The sequence below is a fragment of the Acromyrmex echinatior genome, chromosome 8 (genome assembly GCF_024713525.1).
Source record: "Acromyrmex echinatior isolate Ae372 chromosome 8, ASM2471352v2, whole genome shotgun sequence".
In the NCBI taxonomy this organism is placed as follows: domain Eukaryota; kingdom Metazoa; phylum Arthropoda; class Insecta; order Hymenoptera; family Formicidae; genus Acromyrmex; species Acromyrmex echinatior.
In genome coordinates, this window is record NC_141859.1 from 12,170,377 (window position 1) to 12,193,991 (window position 23,615).

At 32.9% G+C, this 23,615-nt stretch overlaps 2 protein-coding genes and 1 long non-coding RNA gene across 9 annotated transcripts in view; 1 reads left to right on the top strand and 2 right to left on the bottom strand.

The window, feature by feature from the left end:
* LOC105146052 (synaptotagmin-10) overlaps positions 1 to 10,590 on the top strand; it is a 33,526-nt gene extending 22,936 nt beyond the window's left edge. Inside the window, exons 2-10 of one of the 2 annotated variants that reach the window (XM_011056083.2) lie at positions 4,432 to 4,691; positions 4,767 to 4,913; positions 5,172 to 5,303; positions 6,147 to 6,301; positions 6,589 to 6,757; positions 6,838 to 6,958; positions 7,377 to 7,548; positions 7,628 to 7,834; positions 8,110 to 10,590. In XM_011056083.2, the coding sequence (XP_011054385.1) occupies positions 4,432 to 4,691; positions 4,767 to 4,913; positions 5,172 to 5,303; positions 6,147 to 6,301; positions 6,589 to 6,757; positions 6,838 to 6,958; positions 7,377 to 7,548; positions 7,628 to 7,834; positions 8,110 to 8,113 (1,367 nt within the window). In that variant the 3' untranslated portion in view covers positions 8,114 to 10,590. Of the gene's footprint in view, positions 1 to 4,428; positions 4,692 to 4,766; positions 4,914 to 5,171; positions 5,304 to 6,146; positions 6,302 to 6,588; positions 6,758 to 6,837; positions 6,959 to 7,376; positions 7,549 to 7,627; positions 7,835 to 8,109 lie in introns of both variants that reach the window. The other variant, XM_011056082.2, reaches the window with a different exon arrangement.
* Positions 7,567 to 8,122, bottom strand: LOC147908774 (uncharacterized). Its single transcript, XR_015545884.1, has 2 exons — positions 8,001 to 8,122; positions 7,567 to 7,888 (listed from the first exon to the last, which is right to left on the bottom strand). It is a non-coding gene; the product is annotated as an uncharacterized LOC147908774 (long non-coding RNA).
* Positions 10,591 to 11,263: 673 nt separating the features above from the next.
* rg (A kinase anchor protein rugose) overlaps positions 11,264 to 23,615 on the bottom strand; it is a 152,462-nt gene continuing 140,110 nt past the window's right edge. For all 6 annotated transcript variants that reach the window (XM_087408548.1, XM_087408547.1, XM_087408546.1 and 3 more), the window contains 11 exons: positions 22,242 to 22,361; positions 21,938 to 22,090; positions 21,061 to 21,133; positions 19,882 to 20,066; positions 19,088 to 19,265; positions 18,925 to 19,005; positions 18,661 to 18,831; positions 17,818 to 18,081; positions 17,462 to 17,658; positions 16,258 to 16,409; positions 11,264 to 16,123 (listed from right to left, as the gene is read on the bottom strand). In XM_087408548.1, coding sequence (XP_087264674.1) covers positions 16,033 to 16,123; positions 16,258 to 16,409; positions 17,462 to 17,658; positions 17,818 to 18,081; positions 18,661 to 18,831; positions 18,925 to 19,005; positions 19,088 to 19,265; positions 19,882 to 20,066; positions 21,061 to 21,133; positions 21,938 to 22,090; positions 22,242 to 22,361 — 1,665 coding nt within the window. In that variant the 3' untranslated portion in view covers positions 11,264 to 16,032. The remainder of the gene's footprint in view (positions 16,124 to 16,257; positions 16,410 to 17,461; positions 17,659 to 17,817; positions 18,082 to 18,660; positions 18,832 to 18,924; positions 19,006 to 19,087; positions 19,266 to 19,881; positions 20,067 to 21,060; positions 21,134 to 21,937; positions 22,091 to 22,241; positions 22,362 to 23,615) is intronic.

Genomic DNA, 23,615 nt, shown 5'->3' on the forward strand with positions numbered 1-23,615 from the left:
TAATATATTTAAATATATTTATTAATTCAAACGTTAGCAGATATATTTATTAATAATAGAGTTAATAAATATATGACGTGTGTGAAAGGTTATATATTCGAGGATTATGGTAGCGCAAAATACAAGGATGGAAATAGGGATCGTATCCCCAAAACGCGTTTTCAATTCTAAAACAATCCCTTTGAGAAAAGCTACTCATGAAACTTGAAATTACGAACAGCGAAGACAAAAAGTATTTTCCGCTGAGCGTAAATCGTCGAATAAAACACGAGAGCTTATTGTGAATGATTTATAATTTGAGATAAAATCTAGAACAAAAAATTCTATTTATAATGTTGTAATTAATAATATTATAACATAATTTATACTTGAATATATTCATATTGTTTCAATGCTCTTAAAATGTTTTCTGTATATAACTGATATTTAAAATTATTAATAGAATCTTCAATCTCTTTCAAATATTATTATAAATTATAAATTGTATATATAAGTAATAAAGAACAAACAAATAGATTAAATATACAATATTATGGTCCATTAACATAAAATAGAAGCACGAGAATAAATATCAAGCGATATACGAAATTTCGAAATAAAATATTTCAACAATGATGTGGATTTTTTACAAAGAGAAGAAGGAAAAGGCCAGGAGGGTTGGTGGATCGTTCAAAGAAATGAGTCGGAGATCAAGAAGAAAAGGAGGAGGTCAAGGTCGTCAATGCGATAGACAAAATATTTTCCGAGACCGTATCAATTTATTATAACGTATACTATAGCTGTAATGTATATTAACTGAATTGATATAAAATGGAAATCCTTAGGATTATCAAAATCGCTTTGTAACAGGATTAACTCTAACTCTTAGTACATATTATGAATCATTCAGGTGTGTTTTGCATGTTTATTTTCTTTAAAATACTGGAGTAGTATCTGGTTAAAGAATGGCTCCTATCCTTTTCTTTTCTTTTAATACGCAATGCAATCTTACAAATACTTCGTAAATATATTAATAAAATATATATAAGAATTACTTAATAATTTTTGTATAAGTGTTGAAAAATAAACCAGACATAAACGATTCATCGTGCGCACTAAAGGCTGTAATAAAGAACAAGATTATTGTGTACTAAATACTAAAAGTTAATGGCGAAAGTACATGAACGAAGGATGTAAATTTTCTAGGCCTTGCAGGTGTATCCTGATATAACGCACGAAGGACTTCGAGTAAGAAAAAGGGTCAGGGATACTTAGCGAATATCATACGGAAAATGAAAAAAGCACAATAAACGTAAAAAAATATTGATATTTTTATGGAACGACAAATGCGTTATATCGACTATATATATACACATATATACACACACACACACACACACACAGATAGATAGAAACACGATTAATGAACAACAGATTAAAGAAATAGGATAGATTATTTTCAATTATTGTTTACCCAAGTAAGTACACTTTAAAAATCAATGACATAAATTGAGCGAGAGTTTGATATTAAAGGCTAGTAATATTTCAATTTTTTTCCATTAAATAATAACTTACACGGCACATTTATTGTTAATTTATATATTTTGATAATAGTAAAGTATAATGCAATTTTCATTTATTCATCAAATTCATGTATTATGTAATTTATTTTAAATAAATGCTTAAGACATTAATATTCATGATATAAGTTTCAATATAATTTCCTTCTTTTATTTAACAATTGAGATGAATCAGAAATATACTAGTAATTTATCATGTAGGTGTTATTCAGAGAAAGTTATTAACAAGAAAAATTTCTGGAGAAATAGCGAGAAAAGGAAACTTAGTTATTATCGGCGACAAACGTTAGAAGTCTCGTGATTGCAACGACTCGTAATTCACTAAAGCTCATCAATCACTCTGCTGCATACATTGCCGCGACTCGACATGACGCCAACGAAAAAGTATCTCGTAAATCGTACTCTAATGTTATTTCGTAAAAACTTTACGAATTTATCATCTGAGTATAAACTTTTACTTAGAATGTAAATGCGTACTTAAGAAATACATGTAGCATAAAAAATACACACTGGATATGTACTAACTTATAATGATTTTCGATTTGACTAACAAACGCCATTAATACTAAAATCGTCATTTTAGCTTCGTTACCCATTTCAATTTTTTGTATGAGAGGTTTTGTATTGTATATTGGATGAATGCAAAAATTTATAATTAAATTTTATTATTAAAACTCTAGCAGTAATTTAGAGCATGTAAAATTTAAAGTTTTTCCTACTTTTAAAGCTCTTAAAATCTTTATATTCAACATTGTTATATTTTTTTTAATTTCCGTGAGTTTGGTTTACATATAGGAAACTACTAGTTAGACAAATAAAATTTTCTTCTTATTTCGTGAGCGTGATTAAAAAAAGTTTCGACTTTCTAACATGAAAATTTAAAGTTTTTCCTAAAATCGTTTTTTTAGAAATGTTCTTAAGATTTTTTATTACTGAGATATCACGGTTTAAATAAAAAGAATATTTTAATTTTGATAAATATATAATATATCAAAATATATAATAAAAAAATACCTTTTCAATTTGTTAGAACGATAAAAAATATGAAATCTATGAAATCGAAGAACGAATTACGAGAATGGTGAAATTCAAATCAAATTGAAGACAGAAAGACCTCTTTGTGCAACCAATTGTAAGTTCGCGTTGTCATTGAAATTCTAAGGGCGCATTTTATGATGATAAAATATGGAAGAATGGCTTTCCTGATGAACTTCGTTATTTGAAAAAATTGCTACGCTGAAACTTGGCACGATTTTATACGTATATGATTGAATAGAGCGACGTGGGCAAAAGTTAACTCGACGTGAGACATCTGCTATCGTAATAACAAGTGAAAACTTTACAACACAACAATAAACTACCAACGCTTGCTCGTCGCGTAGTTCTATTTCATTCGGAAAGCAGCAAGCAAAAAACCCGCATATGGTTTTGTTTGCTGGTTTCGTTTTATTGTTTTCAGAGATAAAAGGCACATTGAGCGCCATTTCCTTTTTTAAACAATCATGATATGTATGCTCGAAAAAGGATAAAAAAGAAAGAAAAAAAAAGCTAATATGTGCTCTGTCTTGTACATGCGCAATTTAGTTAGCTCTGTGTAACCAATCGCACATCGTGCGATTTCCAATTACTTTCCACATAACATGTAGTAATATTGCAAACAGTTCTCATCGGTAAATCATTTCTGCAGAATAATCTTTTCTGCTAACGCTTTTTATTGAACAAGTATAACATAATAATGCGCATAACAAGAAGTATATTTTTAGATCAAAATATTTTTGAGATATTTTTCTTTCTTGCTAAAAAAAAAATGTGTTTGATATCACTTCTTACTTAAGAAATCAAAACTAAAAATTGCATAAAAATTTATTTAAATTGAAAGTAAAAGAATAAATAAAGTATACCAGTTGTGTGTACGTGAAGAAATATTTTTATAATAAATTTGCTCTTGTTAATTCTTGAAATTTTCTTGATCTCAGAATTGAGTATGAAATGTCAGAAGAAAATGTATCATATATATTATATTTATATGCAGGTGATAACGTGTACCACGAAGCAAAAATACAATGACAGATATTTCTGTCATTGGTGCAAGACACGCATTGTTCTCGATAAACGAGAACGGAAAGCTTGAAGCGTTGGCGTACGTCTCTTCATTTGCTTCTAGCCAAGGATAGCATTCTCTTTGTGGGATGCACACGATGATATATATTCCCTACAAACACATGTACACACGCGCGCGCGCGTATAAATTTATTTAAAGAGCCTTTCTCGTTTGCATCTTCTTCTTTCTATTGCCATAAATCTAATGGAAATCATGCTTTCCCTTCGAATGTTCCATCTATTTTACGAACAACGATTTAAATGTATGATATCCAATCCAATTAGTAACTTATATAACATGAATTTCATTATACATTACTTAAATTATGCATAATTCAACGTAACGTTGCATAGCGATATGAATTCCTGCAAACATTTTACTTAATTCTTTCATGTTACGGTTCGCCTACGCAGCCTAGCATTGCACAAAATATTTTTTAATAGAAATTTCTCATAAATTCCGCAAAGCAGGATAAAACTACACCAAACAATCGTTTTATATCATTATGTGTTTTCTTATTATACACTGGAAAAAGCGTTAATTGAAAAAAAAATTTGCAAATTGCGTTAATTGAAATTCTGATTGAAAATATGAAAATCAGAATTTTCTAGTTGAATCTATTATAATTCTAAGTGATAAAAAAACCAGAATTCTGATCGATATTATCAAAATCTTCTAATTCGTTCACTTCTTCAGTTTATCTATATATGTGTATATTTTTATATCTGTACCTTATCTTACGAACCCAATAATGAACACTTTTTCCAGAAGAATGGAGCGAAAACTTTCCCTATCAGCTTCTAATAGCGGCAGGGATAGCCCTGGTTGGTCTTGTTCTCCTGGCAGCGGTGAGCTTCCAATGCTCTTCCACTTGGCGATGGATAATGAACATGACTCGACATGAGAATGTTGAGGACACAGAGACCGATCAGATTCAGCAAAATGCAATTCGCATTAGCCATTCTCTTCCGGACCTCCAATCGGAACCAATTACTCATGAATACGTTCAAGAGCAGAAGGATAATAAGAAGGTACTGTTAACAAATTCAAATTAGTAAAACGTTCCGTTAAATTCTGCAACTGTTTCAATGTTGACATTTTATCAGGTATTGCGTCAAACCACTTTACCCATCGTGCCAATGAGACATCAAAGTTTCCAACGTCAATTATCACACCGGCTTGATCTGCCTAACATTAAATTTAGTATTTGCAGTTTCGAAAATCGCAGCGACTCCAGCCTTGGCCTTATCAAGGTATTTAGGTGTTATTTCGATACAAGTCTTTATTATAATAGCTGTTGGAATGCAAGCAGCAACACAATGTTATTCGATTCCCTTTGAAAAAATATCAGCTTATCATGTAACGTATAGAATTCTGTATATTCCGGTTTTCTGGTTTACTTCCAGCATCCTGTTTTATGTTAATTGATACTATTCATAAATAATTGAAATTATAAATTTTTATTTTATTTACGAAATATAATATTGATGTGAATTGTTAACCCTGTATAGCCGGAGTTGTATAAAAAGGAACTTGTGAGACAAGAGAGCGCGGAAAGCTCCAGTACAACAGAAATGGAATACGCCGGAAAATTACATTTTGCTCTACGCTATGACAAAGAAATCGAAGGTCTCGTTGTCAAAGTAAGTAACACGTAATATTTTCTGTCACAAATTTTAGTTGTATTAAAATATCATAAATTATACAATAATATGAATTTATTAAAAATGTATAGCACGACAGATAGAAAAATTCATAGACAAATATTTGAATAAAATATTATACAAAATAAATTCATAATTATATAAATGAAACAAAAAATTTTCCCAAGCCGATAAATAACGTGCGTGTAAATTAATGAATTCATATGTAAACCCCCTTTATGTAAACTGAATATGTATCTACCTGGGTAATATTCAGCATCTGGGATATTGAATAGCGATAATGCAGTATCACAATATTACATTTATGATGGATATATTCTCTGCTGTGCTAAAATTAGTCGTGATAACGTATAGATTAGGTAATGTCAGCTATATTAAGCTATTACTGTATGTGGTGAAGTCAAGTGCATTAAGATCAATTATACACAGTAAACCATTTCAATCATGGCAACGCCTCTATTATCTTCATAGATAATAGAATTAAAATATGATGCCATTACTGATCTTTGTCGCATTGCACTATACGTAAATTGTTATAAAAATGTATCAATATTTCAAAACTGTTATTTGTGAGAGAGAAAGGTTTTTGTAAAAAAGAAAGGTTTCATTATGTAATATGATTGTGCAATAGTTCAACTACAATTATTTTTTTATTATTGTCTGCTAATATAAATACGTACAAAGTAATTTAATATGTAAAAAATAACATTTAATGTTACTAATATTATTCAATCTTTGTCTCTTAAAAAAATAATATTATTTTTATTGTTACCTCATGAAATCTTATCTCAAGTTTAATGACATCTGATTCTTTAATATTAGGTTCTAGAAGCTCGCGAATTGCCAATAAAAGATGTAACGGGTAGCAGTGATCCGTATGTGAAGGTCTACCTGTTGCCGGATAGGAAGAAGAAGTTTTTAACAAAAGTACATCGAAAGAATTTGAACCCAATATTCAATGAAACGTTTATCTTTAGGTAAAGAAATTTATAATGTAATATTCACTGTAATTTATCTTGAAAAATTTTTTTTTAGCAGTTATGTGTATCTCTCTCTCTCTCTCTCTCTCTCTCTCTCTATTACATATATATGTGTGTATGTGTATGTATATATATATATATATATATATATATGTACATATGTATATATATATATATATATATATATATATACATACATACATACATACATATATATCTTGAATGTTATAATTATGCAAAAAAAAATTAAAACGCAGCGTTTGATATTTAATATATTTTATCAGTGTATCCTATGAAGAATTGAGGGAACGTTACTTACAATTCTCGGTGTATGACTTCGATCGATTTTCACGTCACGATCTCATTGGACAAGTAGTTCTTAAAGGGCTCTTAGATTGTACTGACCTTGAGCAAGAAATCGAATATACGATGGACATTCTCTGCGCTTTGCAGGTAATTTAATTTGCATGAAATAGACAGTTAATTATTTTAGATGGTTACTTCGAGTGTAATTTTAAATTTCAATATTACAGGAGAAAGTCGATCTGGGAGAATTGATGTTGTCGTTGTGCTATCTACCAACCGCCGGTCGTTTGACATTAACTGTCGTTAAAGCCAGAAATTTAAAAGGAATGGATATAACAGGAAAATCAGGTCTGTATAGAATGGATCAAATATTTTGTTATTATTAACTCTCCATCTCTGCAATTATATTTTTACTCCATCTATCGAGCCAAGTTTTTTTACTATTTTAGGCTTTTAAAAAAAATGTAGAAAAATTTAAAGTTATTTTTTAACATCTCTATTACATTACAAAATATTTTTTAACAAAATATTTTTAGAATTTGAACTGGATTCTCCTTTATTTTGGAAAAAATTAAAATTTCGCTTATTCGCAAAAAAGACGGATTGCAGACTGAGAATGAATGGAAATATTTTCTAAGAATATAATATTAATTATTACTATTATTATTGTATTATCATAATTATATATATTATTATTACCTTTATTATATTATTATATTATTATATGTAGCTATAATCAACTGAGTATGTTTCATTTCCTCATTAGATCCTTATGTGAAAGTCTATCTGCTATGCCAAGGCAAAAGAATAAAGAAGAAAAAGACAACGGTAAAGAAAAATACTCTTTATCCTATCTACAATGAAGCACTCGTTTTTGACGTTCCCTCAGATAACATCGAGGATGTCAGTCTTATAGTGAAAGTAATTGATTACGACAGGTAAAAATTTTCGACACATTTTGAAAAATTGTTTTATTAAAGTAAGAGAACGGAAAATTAAATATTTTATACACACTAGAATTGGATCGAATGAGTTGATGGGCTGTACCGCGATTGGATCGAGCTTTATTGGAATAGGCCGTGATCACTGGTTAGAAATGCTAGATAATCCAAGAAAACCAATAGCACAATGGTATCCATTAATGGAAACTGTAGCTGGCCATATTCCAGCCGTGGATTCGGAATCACTTCCAGTAAGCCTGAGCTGCTTAAACAGGGTTAACAGGTAGGTTTAATTCCTGCGCGGATTGTGATTGACCATTACAAGATGAGAAAGCCGCTATAATGGTATTGAAACAGTGTCACATTTTGAGGCAAAGAGCACAATCAAATAATGAATTATAATAAATTTATATTCAGAAAAAATTGTAAAATTTTTAAAACTGACTCACCCTCTAAAGAGATAATCCAATAGTAGTTCATTAGAAATCTAAATTCTTGTATGATAAGATAAAAATTTTAATAACTTTGTTGATGTTTCTGACAAAACTCGCATTGCAGATGAAGACAAAAGGCAGAAAATAAATACTGCAAGAGCTCGCAAATATTGTCGGACGTCGGCTTGGACATCGTCTCCTTCTGTCGTCATTTAATGCACACCGCTTGACTGACTTAAGTACAACCTCTGTCTCAAAGAAAGGCCGGAAGGCGAACTCTGTGCTTTGCAATCTTACCTCGTGCAGCAGGCATGAAATAATAAACGATCCGGCGTAACGAAAAAAATCAATCACTCGCGAAACATATGTTGCTCAATTCCGGCGATTCGATGGCAATCGCGACGGAAACGAGATAAATTTATGTTGCTTTATCTTTCGAGCTGCTGCTCGCGATAGTGCGGGCTGGTCCCGCATCGTTTCAAACGCAGGTTATTGTTGTATTTACAATATCCCCGTAGTATTCTCTCTTATCACACGTGATGTTGAGCATGACGGTAGTTTAAATGTTCTAGATTAACGCGTGAGATCAGCTAAAGTAAGTTTTTATAGAAAATAAGCGTGAGGATTGTGAGGAGTTTAAGGCCTTATCCTCGATAAAGATGAAACGGACGAATGCAGATAACTTTAGAGACGGATTATATTAATGGCAGAGCATTCAATATATCATTGAATACGATAGATGTTTAAGGTAGTACAAATAGAATTGAATCTATACGTCGTTTATTATTTCACGCTCGCTATCACTTCTGCGCAAATGTTCTATTAACGTGATATATGTTTAAACATAAAGAAGGCTCGATACAAACGAGCACTATTTGTGATAATGTATCTGAAAACATATACGCATACTGACACATATATACGTACAAGTACACACGTGGTCCAGCGACCGTGTTTATCAGTAGCTGCTTCGTACACGTATGTACGTTTGCAACTAACGCGTCTACTCAATTGTGAACTTGATAATAAATAATGATACACATCGTGTAAGTTAATTATATAGTAATAAAAAAGAAGGGCAAGCATTTCTGTTATTATTTAATAAATTACGGATGTATTATTTATGTGCATGCCATGCATTTAAAAATATAATTGTAATATTGTGAAAATGCGTGATTTTTAGTGTAAATTTTCAACGAGAAAATTGTCTGACTTTTTGATGAATTGCGTTTGGCCAAATTTGCGAATGTCTTTAACAAGCCTGTGTAAATTTTGCTTTATTGACATATTTCTAAGAAAATCTGATATATAACGATATATATCTGATATATAACGTTTACACAGAATGCATGGAAAGAACTTGAGTATCGAAAAATGGGCGTTTCTGGAAAATAGATAATAAATTGGGTATTCTCAAATATTTTATAAGTAAAAATGCAATGATAAAATGTACTTTTAATTGCATTTACATCTTCTTAGTTTTGTTAAAATTCAAATTATTCTTGTAATTTCAAATTTCTTAAGCCCTTGTCAGTTGGTAAAGAAATGGTAATTATGCCACAAAAATATACGTAAGCTACACATAGTATAGAGTTATATTACGCAAACCGTAGATAATCAAATATAATATCAAAACTGAGGTGATATAATACAGTGACATATTGACTAGCGGAAAATGTGCCAACAAAGTAACTATGTAAAAAAAGTAGTGTGATTAATAATAGTATGTTCTAATCACATGCTTGATATAGAAACTTCAGAGTCAGCATGCTGTAATAATCTTAAAGTATCCCTCTATTTCAAGTCAATATATTTCGACTGTATGCCTTTTTTTCGTCTGTAAATCGTAAGAAACATCTTTCTAAATCCTCGAGAGTTTTCCATCTATTTCGTTGTTCCAGTGATGCCCATAGAAAAAAAAAAACTTGATTTTTCGTACAAGTGGGACATTCTACCACAGGACTGAGCTTTCTCAAATATAACTTCATGTAATAAGTGGAATAGTCGCTCCATACTAAGAGTAGTATTTAAACGAATTTTCGAAGAACCTGTATTTACCAAAGCGCGACGCAAAATGTGATCTCTCCATTAGCGTTGTTATAAAATTATTTAAATCAGGATGCGCTCGAAAATGCTAAAGTAAGCTTTCAGTTTTTTTATTACATGTGTATCAATAAAAAATTTAAACGTTCCTTTTTTTTACCTCGAATACTGAATCATTAATTCATGAATGATAAAACATCAGCTTTTTGAGATGTAAATGGACTGCGAACTGGATTATAAAATATGAATATATAAATCTTGTGTGTGTATATTTATGAATATATAAACAAGATAAATTATATTATGCAAATGAATGTACATTAAAAATTGTGTTAGTACGTATTGTAACTGTCGAAAAGGATGAGTATTTTGTTTAATACTCTACTCTAATTATGAAAGCGATCGTACATAATTAATTTATAGATAAATAACAATAATATCGATATGGACGATGTGTATACTTTTCTAACGAGTACATACATATCTATATATTGTATATTTGAGTACACCCAGTGCTCCCTGTTATGATCGTGAATAACATAAATAAATCGGTAACAAGAAAGACTGTTATGTTTTAATTTCATTTGCACAATTGCAGTATATCTTTCTACGCTCTGAAAAATATATACGTGGATTTAACACAATGCGGTATTTATATCATTATTCTTACCTTGTTGATGTTTATACCAACACAATATGACAAAAATTATTAGGTGTTGGAATTAATTCGTAGCGTTTTACAAGTGATGGGAAGTACTTTCATTAATGTATTTTTTAATGCTCATGTGAAATAAATAACATTCTTTCATTAAAAACGCTACGAATTAATTCCAACACCTAATATATTTAACCCTCTGCTGGCAATATGAAATTTTATCTCTTCCGTCAGCCAGCAGTTTTCGAGAAACAAAGCAGATATTTTTTATTGTTCCGGATTATAAAAATGTGGAAAAATTCTGATATATATATATTAAAGATCTGATATATTTATTAAAGCTACCAATGAATTTTTATCATCACAGAAGTTGGATTGTTTTATTTAATTTTTACAGATTTAAATTTATCTATTGGAATTCACAATTAAAATGGTGTCTTCTCATAAAAGACCCCATGTTGCCGGCAGAGGATTATAATTTTAAATTCGTTTCCATATTTTTTTGTTTTTAGTGTATCGCTTAAAGTATGTCAAGTCTTATTCTTAGTCCAAGTCCAAGCTATAAAGAAAAAAGATCGTCTGCAACATCAAATGTACTTTTCATTTATTTGACTACTTATCTTTACAGATTATTCTACCTTATGCTAAGATACAACTTTCCCATTATGTTACCTTCTAATCGAACATTACAATACTTCTAAGTATAAAATAAGCGATAGAGCTTATATATACTGGTATGTAGCAACGACTTAAGTACCTTTCTACCTAGTAGTATTCCTTAAAAGTGGCGGGAATTAATCTGTACCGCTTATCTCCTGTCAACGACGAGATGCCCGTGATTACGGTTTGGCTTCGTCGGAAATCAATACGAGACAAGCGTCGAGAGACTCTTTCGATGATGCACCCGGTCATCCTACATCCATCGATCGAGCGTCGAACCGCTCACGGACGCGCTTTAACACCACCGGCAAAACAATTAGGCCACTAACTACATTTTGTTCGCGGAACACAATCGTTTGGTCGTACTCACTCTCTTTCTCTCATGTGTTTGCGCGCGCATGTCTTCAATCGCTTCAATTCATGAAGTGACGAAGATGTTCACCGAAGACACCCGCAGTCGGTGGGAGGCTCGATCCTGACGAGATGTAATTGCGCGATTAACAATGATCCGCAAATTGGAAGAGCCTTACTATGATCCGCGCACGAAGATCGGGTCGCGTCAGATCGAGGTAGAAAAAAAAACGAGTCAGTGCTTATAAAACATTGGTGCAAACGTTGCTCGACGAGCTCCCTTGAATCTGCGCGATCGAGACTGCTCCAACTTTACGGCTACGTGTATATTGACTTTCGTATGTAGATGTAAAAAAAAACCGATCATACACGTCGACGAAAGCTTTCGACTACAAAGCTCTCTCGTTAGACTCGAGACGTCGATTCACACTCCATTGAGCTTTCCCGCTACATTTTATGTTGACTATCCCGCGTCGCTCTTAAGTATAACTTTGAGAGACTTAAACCAGGTCTTTAAGTAGATAAACGTGAGCCTAATAAGTAAGCGCTTGAGTGTTATAGCCGCGTGTTTTGCAGCGTTGTTATTCCTTTTCTGTTCCCGCCCGTGATTACTCTTATAAACAGACGCGTCAATTAATCTATAGATGTAAGTACTTCTCTACGGGCAGCTCGCGGAGCGGATGAACCGGATAAAACTTTACAGTTCTTATTATGTTCTTCTCCTCATAATTGTAATGTCGATAATTAAAATTATCACTTAACACGCAAACATTAAGGGCCTTATCCGACGAATATACAAATCTATGCTCCTATATAGGTAGCCGTCAATATTAAGTATGTTAATGTAGCCATAATCGTATAATAATAATAATATTAATAATAATGACGACAATAAATCGTAATCGTAATAATAATATAGGCAAACTCTTGTAGCGTTGTACTTAGCGTTATTTAAAATAGTAGCAATATTTTTTTTTTTATGTACTGAATGTTCAAGTACGGACAGAAATCGATCTGAGTTAACTTCCTTTATGTATATTAGCAATATGGAGGGAATTCACTAACAATTTGCTTAAAGAGTGCAGCACATTCTCACACATCTATAAACAAATATAAAAACTTTTCTCTCTCTTATGTGACCTCTTGTCATCCCGATGCATTCTCATCCATTACACTGCCTTCGCGCCTACTAAATAATTGCGAAAATGCGTGTTGAATACACGTGCTACCACGCGTCGTCAAAATTTCGCAATTTAACTACATCCCTTTTTAACTTGATGATTTTTATGAACAAGAAGCGATTTGCCAATTATCTTTGTTCTTCAGCCCAATCAATCTAGACAGCTAGGTGAACAAATGCAATTTTATATATATATATGTGTATGTATAAATCGGCTAAAAGCAGGAAATGCAGATGGAATGTCGTGTGTTTCTTTTTTTTTCGTTTTCTCTTTCCCATATTTCTCTCTCACCGTAGCGAAAATAATGTGTCGATAGTGCGCCTATACATCGAGTACACACGTAAACATTTACACGCGTGACACAAAAATTCGTTTCCGTACGTAAGAAAATTAGCGATATTGTTGAAAGCACTCAGACACAACCCTCAACCCTTCGGCGTTTCACCCGTATCATCCCACACTCTTCTTTATCCTTTCTCTGCCATTCATGCCTTCATTTTTCCGCGCGAACAAAACGACACGAACGATCATGCAGAAGCACGCCCATAACGAGTGGCAATACACCATTATTAACACGTTGCACACGTAACATTCTCCTATACATTTAAAAATTGTACGATTACCGATGATCAATTCGCGAGGGTCGCCCGCCTGATCGTTCGGTGCACAGCAAGAATCGATATTATGACCGTAGCGCTATCGTGATCTCGCAAGGTCAAAGTGATTGATTGCTAGAAACGACGGCGTTATGCATTTACTTTATACAACTACACGTAAACGGTACGGCATATCTTTTTAAATGTATCGATACCTAATTGTTGAGGATCGCAGATCGTGATTCATGACAGCGATTCGACGGTAATTCTTGACTAGAACACATATCGAGGTACGGGGAAATCAATCCTTGCCATTGTACCAAGAATCAAACAATGTTAATAAATAAAATTGTTTAAAATGTCGAAAATTATTAAGAATTATATATACGTTTTAAAAAAACTTTGATAACTACTCTCGCGTTAATATTCCGGAATTTCTTCCGGATCACTTTTTAGCTAATTGATAACGTCATTTGCTAAAATTGAAGACATCGTGTATTTTGTTTTAAGCAAAGCAAATGATAAATGCAAAAGCGAATTGTAATTACATAATGTATTATAATGTATTATAAAATCATAGCGTCCTCTTAAATCATCGCGACGGTCAACTAAAATTTGTGATTCACCTCGAATGACTTATATTTATGTTTTCCTACTTTCTTTCCGTATTCTCTCATCTCTGCGTCCTTACATCTTCATTCTTTCATATACAAAGATTGTGCGACAACTATCTTGACGATAATTGGCGACCACGAAAATACTATCATTGTCACACGGCTACGAAGTAATGACAACAAAACGTTTCCCCATCCCTCTGTCTTCTTAGATACATTAAGTAATTACTCATTACACATGATTAAAATCAAATTGACGACAATATGCTATATCCGGAATACGTACAAACAACTGAAGGCTATACTTATGCGGCGTCCTGTGTCTAAGACTAGCTCGTGAAATGCACAAGGCTCAAAATGACAATAGTACTCTGTAGTAATACTACAAGACTATCGATCACATTGTTCTACGATGACGTACGAACAAAAATCAAGCTAGTAATTCTACCGCCTATACGTGATCAAGCATCTTCTTCCCCATCGTTGTTGACTGTTAAAATGTACGTCTGCTTTTTTTCTTCATTCTCTCACTCTCACATTCACTTTCACGCTTTCTCACTCTCTTTCTCTCTTTCTCTTTCTTTCATCTCTCATATATCCTACTCACTCGAATCATCCTAGGGATCACCGATGCATTCATACATAAACGCGATCCTTGACAACTCGCGGAATGTTAAGGATGAATTCGGGATGTTACTTTAGCCTAAATAACTTGCTTTGCTGATTAATATACGTCGCGTGCGAAAATACCAAGAAATATCCTCGCAAAAAGTTAAGCTGGACGGCTTTGATAAAAATTAGGATCTCTTTCGAAGGACGCGAACATCAGGGTGTAGAAAGTGTTGCGGCGGCGGCGGCGGGGGATGAGGGGTAGGAGATTGATACCGCGGCCGGGAGAATGATTAGCGATGTGTCTACCGCGCAGCATTTACCGGTGCTACCGCGGTATCAGTGATTTACGCAGTGCGTTCGCGTGCGTGTAGTCCGAACTGAACGTACAAGGTGCTTAGCCAAAAGGTTCGACGTGAGCGACATTAATACGTCTGAGAAGAATAGAATGCAAATCTCTCGCGATAATGCACGCCTTTCACTTCCTTGGCCCCTCTAATATCCCTATATTAGAAGGGAATAAAGCGCGCGTGTATGCACGTGTGTATGTATATATGTATAACGTGAAGAATTACATATTCCGTATTTACAATTGGACATTTAACGCTAGAGTGTCGTGGGCCAAATCCACGTGCAGTTCCAGGCATAAAAATAACATATGTTCAGCTCCGCCGTCTCGTCGACACGGTTTCTTTCTTCGGCGCTCATTGTCTTTTCCAGTTATAGCATACCTTTTTCTCCGCGCCGCGTGAGAAGAAATCGCGCGAACATTCGCGAACATAGATAAATCCGAGTCTTCGTTAATTGACTAGCGTTTTCGAGCGGCACGTAATATAATTTTCGCGCTTTTACAAGCATGCGACATGGTTTGACGTCCACTCGGCAATTACGCGGGATAAACGGCCGAAACTCTGATTGCACCTCGCTCTCTGTATCACGCTCCGCTCGACCTCTTCTCTCACGGAAGCACTGCACGCAGCCATGTAAGCGAGTTTATTGCTGAACGTTAAAATTCGCAGTGCACCACATTTATTTCATTGCCGCTCGTTGCACCTAATTCGAAAACGATTGATTGAATATACTTTATATACCATAAATTGCGGCGAATCTAAAGATAGTCTGACGAGAAGCTGGCCCGTACAAATGTCGCGCAAATACTATGGTTCCCCCGTACATTCGGTACACTCGTGAGTGATCCACGGAAAATTGAACAAACGAAGCGTCGTTTATCCGAGAAAATACATGTAAATTCGAAGTTGTCGTACTTGGAAAGTTAAGCGCAAGAGTTTGTTTTATAGGATGCGCCATGCCTTCTTAGGCAAAGAGGAAGTCGTAATTTCAGTAACGCTGCTGGAACTCGTGATGCCATCTGTTAAAGTCGATGTGGAATATCACAATGGACCCGTTTGCCAGACCAGCTAGAAGAAATCTGTAAAAAACAGAATATATTTATGATTTGTTAAAAGAATATAATTTTAAAATGGATTCCTGAAATTATGTGCAAACGTTATCTCATTGTTAAAGACTAAAAAAAAAGATATTTTTTATGTAGATTTCACTTACTTTTGATCATGAGCTAGTGCAAGGGATCGCACGCTGCTTTCGCATGCGGGAAATGCATAAAGTAGGGCAAGGTTAAAAGTTCGCCAAACTTCAACGATACCCTTGTCACCTCCAGTCATCAAGTACTCGCCGTCTCTACTTAGTAGTAAGCACTGGAAATAAATTAACGATATTAACATACGATATATACAGAATTAATTATCCTAGGGATTAATTATGATCCTCAAAAGCCCTAATCTAATCCCCTTTTTCCTTTCCATCCTAACAAATATAACTCTTTTTGCATATCTCAGATTTATAAATATACTGATAAAATATTATTAATAGAAATTATCTTGTCAGTGACAAATATCATGTTAATTTTTAATAAGTAGCCACAAACAATAGTTCCATGTTTTCTTAAAAATCTTGTATTAGAAAATAAAAATGTTGATATTTAGAGACCTTGTTTATTATTTTTATTCTTCTATCTATAGGGGTATAATTAAGCTAAATTTACAGAAAAATGTTCTGGTAATCAACAAAATATTGGCTACCAACAAGAAGTATACACAAAATGCATTTTATCATATCAATCAGAATTTTATAAATAAATATTATAATTGAATTTTTAGCTATTTTGATTAGAATATTTGATAGATTTAATTATAAGTGTTTGATTTAAACTTTGATAATTGAATTTATTAAAATTTCAATTAATGCAACAAGACTTTTTTCCAATGTAATATTATATATTAATAAACAATAATATAAAATAAAAATTTTTTAAATATTATGTGCACTCTACTTATCAACCAGCATATCTTTAAATCATCTACTTAAAGATTTATCATATCATTGATCACATATATCTTGTTAAAAAGGAGGCGGCACCAAGTACATATATTAATGACAGTCGCTATCTATTTTTTCAACGATTTACAAAATTATACCATAAGTAGACATAATTGTTTAAATTAATTATGTAATTTCCTCATTTTTTAAATTTTCGGAAAGAAATGTCATATATAATTGTATATAATTACATATAATTATACAATTATATATAATTATATATAAAATATCTCCATATATGTGTAATATGTAACATTTTTTCCCGGGTTATAATGCCCTTGAGTTCCAGTTATAAAAACTCTTAGATAAATATGTCTGGAAATATAAATTATCAAAAAATTAATTACTGAAATTAATTACAGAAGTTCACCTGTAAATTGTCATTATGAGACTCGTGACGAAGACGTTTTCCATTTATAGTGAAAGCCGCTATGTGTCCACGTTCATAGTTTACTACGATGACGCCCTCGCGTGACATAGCGATGTTTTCAGGGGACGAAAATCCATTCGGCGCCTCGAGCGACCTCAGAAGGTCACCAAAAGTGGTGTGAACGAGTACCGGTCCGTCTGTAACATCAAATTATTTACAATTAATCATTAAAAATCAATCAAATTATTTCGAAATGTGTTTAGACAATATAATTAATTATTATACACTAGTGTAGGACAATTATATTTTTTTATCCTTTCTCTTAAGATTCATTCTTTTTTCAACTTAATACGTACAATGCGATCCCGAGACAACCAAACCCAATTCGGCGGATATGACGACGGCCGTCACAGGCTGTTCGTGACCTGTAAGGGTGGCACGTGGCGCCGGTGCTTCACCCTCACCAACGATAGTTTGTGTTCTTGCGTTCCAATGCCAAAGGAGGACAGTACAATCAGCACTTCCGGATGCAATGTAGCAATCGGAAGTAATGTTGCACTCGCTGCGCGACAAGCAAGTAACAACTCCGTAATGACCGAACACTATCTGGACGATTTTTGCTGCAAATGATAATTTTTTCTTTTATAAAGTTTCATCGTGTGAAGAAATATAAACTAATGATTGCTTATTTACACTACAGTAAAAAATATTTAATATTTGTGTTAAAAATTGTCCTTGTTAAAATTTCTGTGTTGAATTTTTAACCAAAATGTTAATTTAACATAATATGACTATTATTTGAATATTTCATGTTAAATTAATACTTAACATTTTTTAATGTAAAAGTAACACAATTTATAAATAACGAATAATTAACATAAAAATAATATAATTTAAAACGTAAATTTTAAGATAAATAAATTTACAATGTATTATTTTAATATAGTATAAATATTAATTTTATAGAAGAAATATGCTTTCACGATTTGTTTACGAATTTTATTAATGTTATATATTTTTTATTAATTTTTTTACATAATATTTGCCTTATTTTTTAAATATATTTATCTTGTGTTAAATTAATATAAAAATTTTTAATTTTGGATCTTTTAAAATACGCAAAATGTTAAATTTAACATAAATTTTCTATGTGTATCATCGTATTATAACGTGATTAATTAAGAAATATTAAAACTCACCTGTCTCGGTGGAGAAAACGCGGAAGCTATTGTCCCAAAATCCGCAAGCCACTAAAAATCGGCTGTCCACAGTGGTAACAAAGCAATTGCTGCGAATCTTAAGCTTCTGGCTAAAATTGTCGCCTAGATGTCGACGTTGTAACGTTGGATTTGAGCTGTTTGCCGCTTGAGCTAAAAATATACAGCACGGCATCGTTAATTAGTACGCACATCCCGACGACATCTTGAAAATGTTACTTCATCTGCATATGTACGCATACTTACAGAGAACAGAATCCATGGATAATGGCTGATTGGCAGCCTGCGCCTGAGGTGTATCTGCATAACTCGGAGATTGCACGGAGGCTACAAAAGATTAAAATTACGATAACAACGAGGCAATGAGAATAAATTCAAGCGCCGGAGTGCGTGTAGAAAATTACTTTACCTGCATAATTGGTATTCCACCGATTAACAGCAAATTGCTGTCCGGTGGTTACCGTCACAACCGATGGCAGTGGCAGTTGAGGGTAAGTGTTAGCCGAGATGTGACAAATCGGCGAGTTAGACGGAAATTTGATGGTCATGCACACGTCGTCCGGAATACTCGAGAACATCATTGGCGACTAAAAAAATATTGCAATTTCTGTCATTTTATTTTACTTTGAGGAGGCTCTAATAGCACAATTATCTCTAGTAACATTTCAGACAATGTATGTTTAAAATATATTCATAAAGACGTTTTTTGAGACACATGTCTAAAAAATATCTAAAAGACATTGTAAAAAGATCTAGATAATACGTGTTATTCAGGATAATATCGATAATACTGGTTCAATATATACCCAATGTTTAATCAATATATCAATAAGATGCTAATAGGAATGGCTTAAATTAAGTGAAACTAAAACATGTTCGCTTCTAAGAGGTGTATCCGCAGGACACAAGCTAACAGTAATAATTATATCATATTATAATTTCCCAACAATATAAATATAACAGATGTACATGACAGTTACATTGAGTGGAAAATTATAACATTGATGTAATGTTCGTGTTCTGCGGATAATCACATATTTTAAATTATGGGCAACATTATAATTATTTTTTTTTGTATCAAAGATTACGTTGACTCTTATAGTCTTGTTTTATATTATTGAATAAATGTTCTCAAATACTCTCAATCTTTTTGAAAACTGCATACATATAAAACTATTTTTCCATGTGTTGAGGTAATCTCACCAAATGCATCGCGGAGCTTCTCGGAGGATGCGGTTCCATCAAAAGCTGCGACGGCGTTTGTCCGAAATTCCTAATTTGGTTTTCTATAGCTTCTCTTATCATAGGATCTGTGATTGTGTCCAGTTCTACGGTACCCTCGTACGTTAAATAGTAGAAAACGTTGGTTGCACGTACGGCTTCCGGGCCTGCGAGAAACAAAGTAACCGAAATTACACGAAGATCTTTAACGCGTTATTGTTTGCTATAATTTTATGAGGTTTTCGTGCGTTATTGCCACCCTGTGCGACATAATGCATTCTTCGAGAATGACTCTGAGAGCGTTCTCGACGATTGCTTGTGCTCGGTATTTCCGGCTGGCTCTACTTTCGTGCTACCGGCTGCTGCGTTACCGCAAACGTGTTGCATATTACGGGTGGGACGCATTGTCGCGTTCGGCACACGTGCTTAATTGGTCGGGACAGGGACCAAGAGAGAAAGAGGAAGCTAACTAAAAACTAATTCCTTCCATACGCGCGCTCTCGTACGCCAGTCTTCCCTCGCGTCCGATGCCGAGGCAGCATCTTCGGGGAAGCGCCGGATATAGAGGCGCCATCAGCAATTAACATTGGTGGAAATCTAATTTGACTCGACTGCGCCTCTGTCCTAACACCCAAGGCGTAACCTTGGGCGCTCGCGAGCGGCGCCTGCCATTGTGTGAACATTTATTAATTCAATTCATGGGTTATCGTCCGAACCTAACGTCATCGACAATTAAGTAATAAAGTGTAAAAATATCTTAATAAGATACTTTATCATTTTAGATAATCACAAAGATTAAAGAAATTTTATTTTTTCACCGGACGTAATAGATTTAAATATATACTTTTATTTTTTTAATACCCAATTGACTAACTTCTATAAATTATCGTAAATATACATGGATAAAATTTTCTTGAAGTATCTAAAAATCTACTAACTAGATACAGTTTTGAAAATAACTTTGTTGAATCATCAAAATAATTATGTAGAAAATTTAATATATGAACAATGCTGCAAAAAGTTTTGACATTCTAGCAACCAGTTTGAATATTTTATATAATTATTCTAATACTCCAATAAAATCATTTTTAAATCTGTATCTAAATTTTTAGACACTTTAACAGAATGGTCTTCTCCATGTATGTTTTAAAGTTATCTTACCTTTTTGTTTATAACCGAATATCAGGTCGATCCATTGATGTAATTGACATGACACAAATTCGGACTCGAGTGCCTGAAGAAAATAGCAATTTATTAAATAATGTCAACTGTAAGATATGTCGCTGCATTGATAGAAAAATGATACAACTTAAAGTTAGCAACTTTTCTAGAACATTTTTTCTAAAATTTTTTCTAAATTTTCGAATAACATTTTAATTAAAGGAGGGATAATAAATATACATAACTTCACTATTTTTCATGTTATTTTCAATTATAATATATTCTTTAAAACTTATGAGTTTTCAAAATTCAAACACTATAACTTTTTATAATGTAAAGCTGTGTAATTTTCATTTCTTATCAGAGTTGTAGCACTTTTCCATAGCAATGTCTTGACAAATGTATTATTTTTCCACAACAATATATTAGTCTTTAGAATGGATTTCCTTTCATTATCTCATAAATGCTAATTTTTTTACTTGAGTCACTTTTTTATCAATGTGCGATATGTATATATATTACTTGCGATATTTTTTCATAAAGACACATTCGTTTTTTAAATTTAAAATTTATATTAAGTTATTTACGTACGGAGAGAAAAAATTTGCTATAAACGCGGAAGGAATTACAAAATTTAATTGTCAAAATTAAAAAATTTGTTTGATATTTATATTCACATTTGACAAATATTTTGCATTTATTGGAAATAATTTTTAGCGAATACAAAAAAGAATAAATATTTATTACACCTGCCAATAATTTGCGATTCCTATATTTGCAAATAGAATTTACCGTTATAACGTAAGATTAGTAGATTTAGTAGCTTTCATAGCAAATTTTTTTCTCCATGTTGATTTAAAAAAAATTAATTCTGTACCATTCGATTTATACGTATAAACTCTTCGGGAGACGAAGCCCAGGGTGGTAATTCAACATCGCCGACCGAGCTACCATCTTCCTGCCTACCCAAACGGTAGCGATTGCTATTTACTAACATTTCTGGTAGGAAAAAGAATTCCGGAATCAGCTCCTGTTAATGAAAAAGCGAATTTATAGCTTTGCCGATCTTCAGTATATCAAATGAGACAAAATTGAAATTTTATGCGATGATAACAACGGATATTCATCAAAGCGTGGCGAAAATGTAAATTTTACGAGTATCTTAATTAAATGCAACGAACCTTAACGTCGGATGTATCACGTTGGCAATTCTTCCACGAGAGCGCGATAGATGAAAATAGTCTGTTAGGGTGATCAAATTTGCCGCCTTGCAAAGCCAAGAACATAGTAGTCATTGGTTCCTGTAAATAAAAATCATTTATATCCGTAAAATCATTTAATTATTTTTAATCATTTGCATAGATTGTCACTGCTCCTGTTTAATATAACATTAATTTAATTAAAACAACTAAATTTGTGCGAATGAAACAATTTAATTCAAGAAACTATTAAAATTTGAGCCAAGTATAAATTTGATTCAAATTTAATTTATTATTAACTAAGTGCATACATTAACATGAACGGTTTACTTTGAAATTAACAGAAATTAATTGATTTACATTTTGACCCAAGTGGAAATTAAAATAAAATAAAATTAAAATTAAATATTTAATTCAAGAGATTGGGTTTGATATCTGTCCTTTGATATCTAACGATATAGTTGAGCGCTTTTACAATGGGAGCATATAAGTCCCGTAGAATATCAATAAGGACAAGATGTAGAAACGAGTGTGTGAGTTGGGGCGAAGAAAATGCGGCACAACTCTAAACCGCCACTTAGAGACACTTTATAGGCGGTCCTTTGTGTGCGCGGTTTCTTGCGAAGCCCTTCTCGTTTCTCGGTCAGTCATCCGTTCCGTTGACAGGCGAATGAACGCAAAGCGAAAGCCCACACACATAATCGATGCACTTTCGTGCTGTGACACAAACGCGAGGACATAAACCCGATTTTTGCATTTTACTTAGGAGTGCGATCCTCGCTATATACCAGGCTTAAAACTATTCCTTTATGGCAGGACTCCGGAATAATACTATAAACGAATATATACTCGTTAACATATCTTCAGCGAACAAAGCATTGAAGTAGCACAACGGTTATAGATCAGTAAATTGTTCATGATACAATATTTTATCGTACAAATGCATTGCAAATAAACAATTGAATGCGTCACGTCGTTGTTTTGAATTTTATTTACGCAATAATATTTTAAACATGATTTAGATTTGTCAAGAATTCGGTAAGGACAACTACATAAATTCAATGGTGATATCATAGAAATTATTGCGATAATTAATAATCTGGTGACACAGATATAGTTCGATCAACACATACAATCAATGATAAAATAACACTCGGAAATTTACAGCGAAATTTAAATTTCTATACAAATTATAGATATTAACTTAGTTTAAAAAGGACAGGAAAAAATAGATGAAGATATTTTCCAGTTAGGCCCTGAAATTCAAGCGAAATGCAGTATTTCATGAGAAAATGCAGCAGAAAACAAATGTGTATATTTAACGAGAAGGCGGGCATCATTGGCATGAGGGCGTTT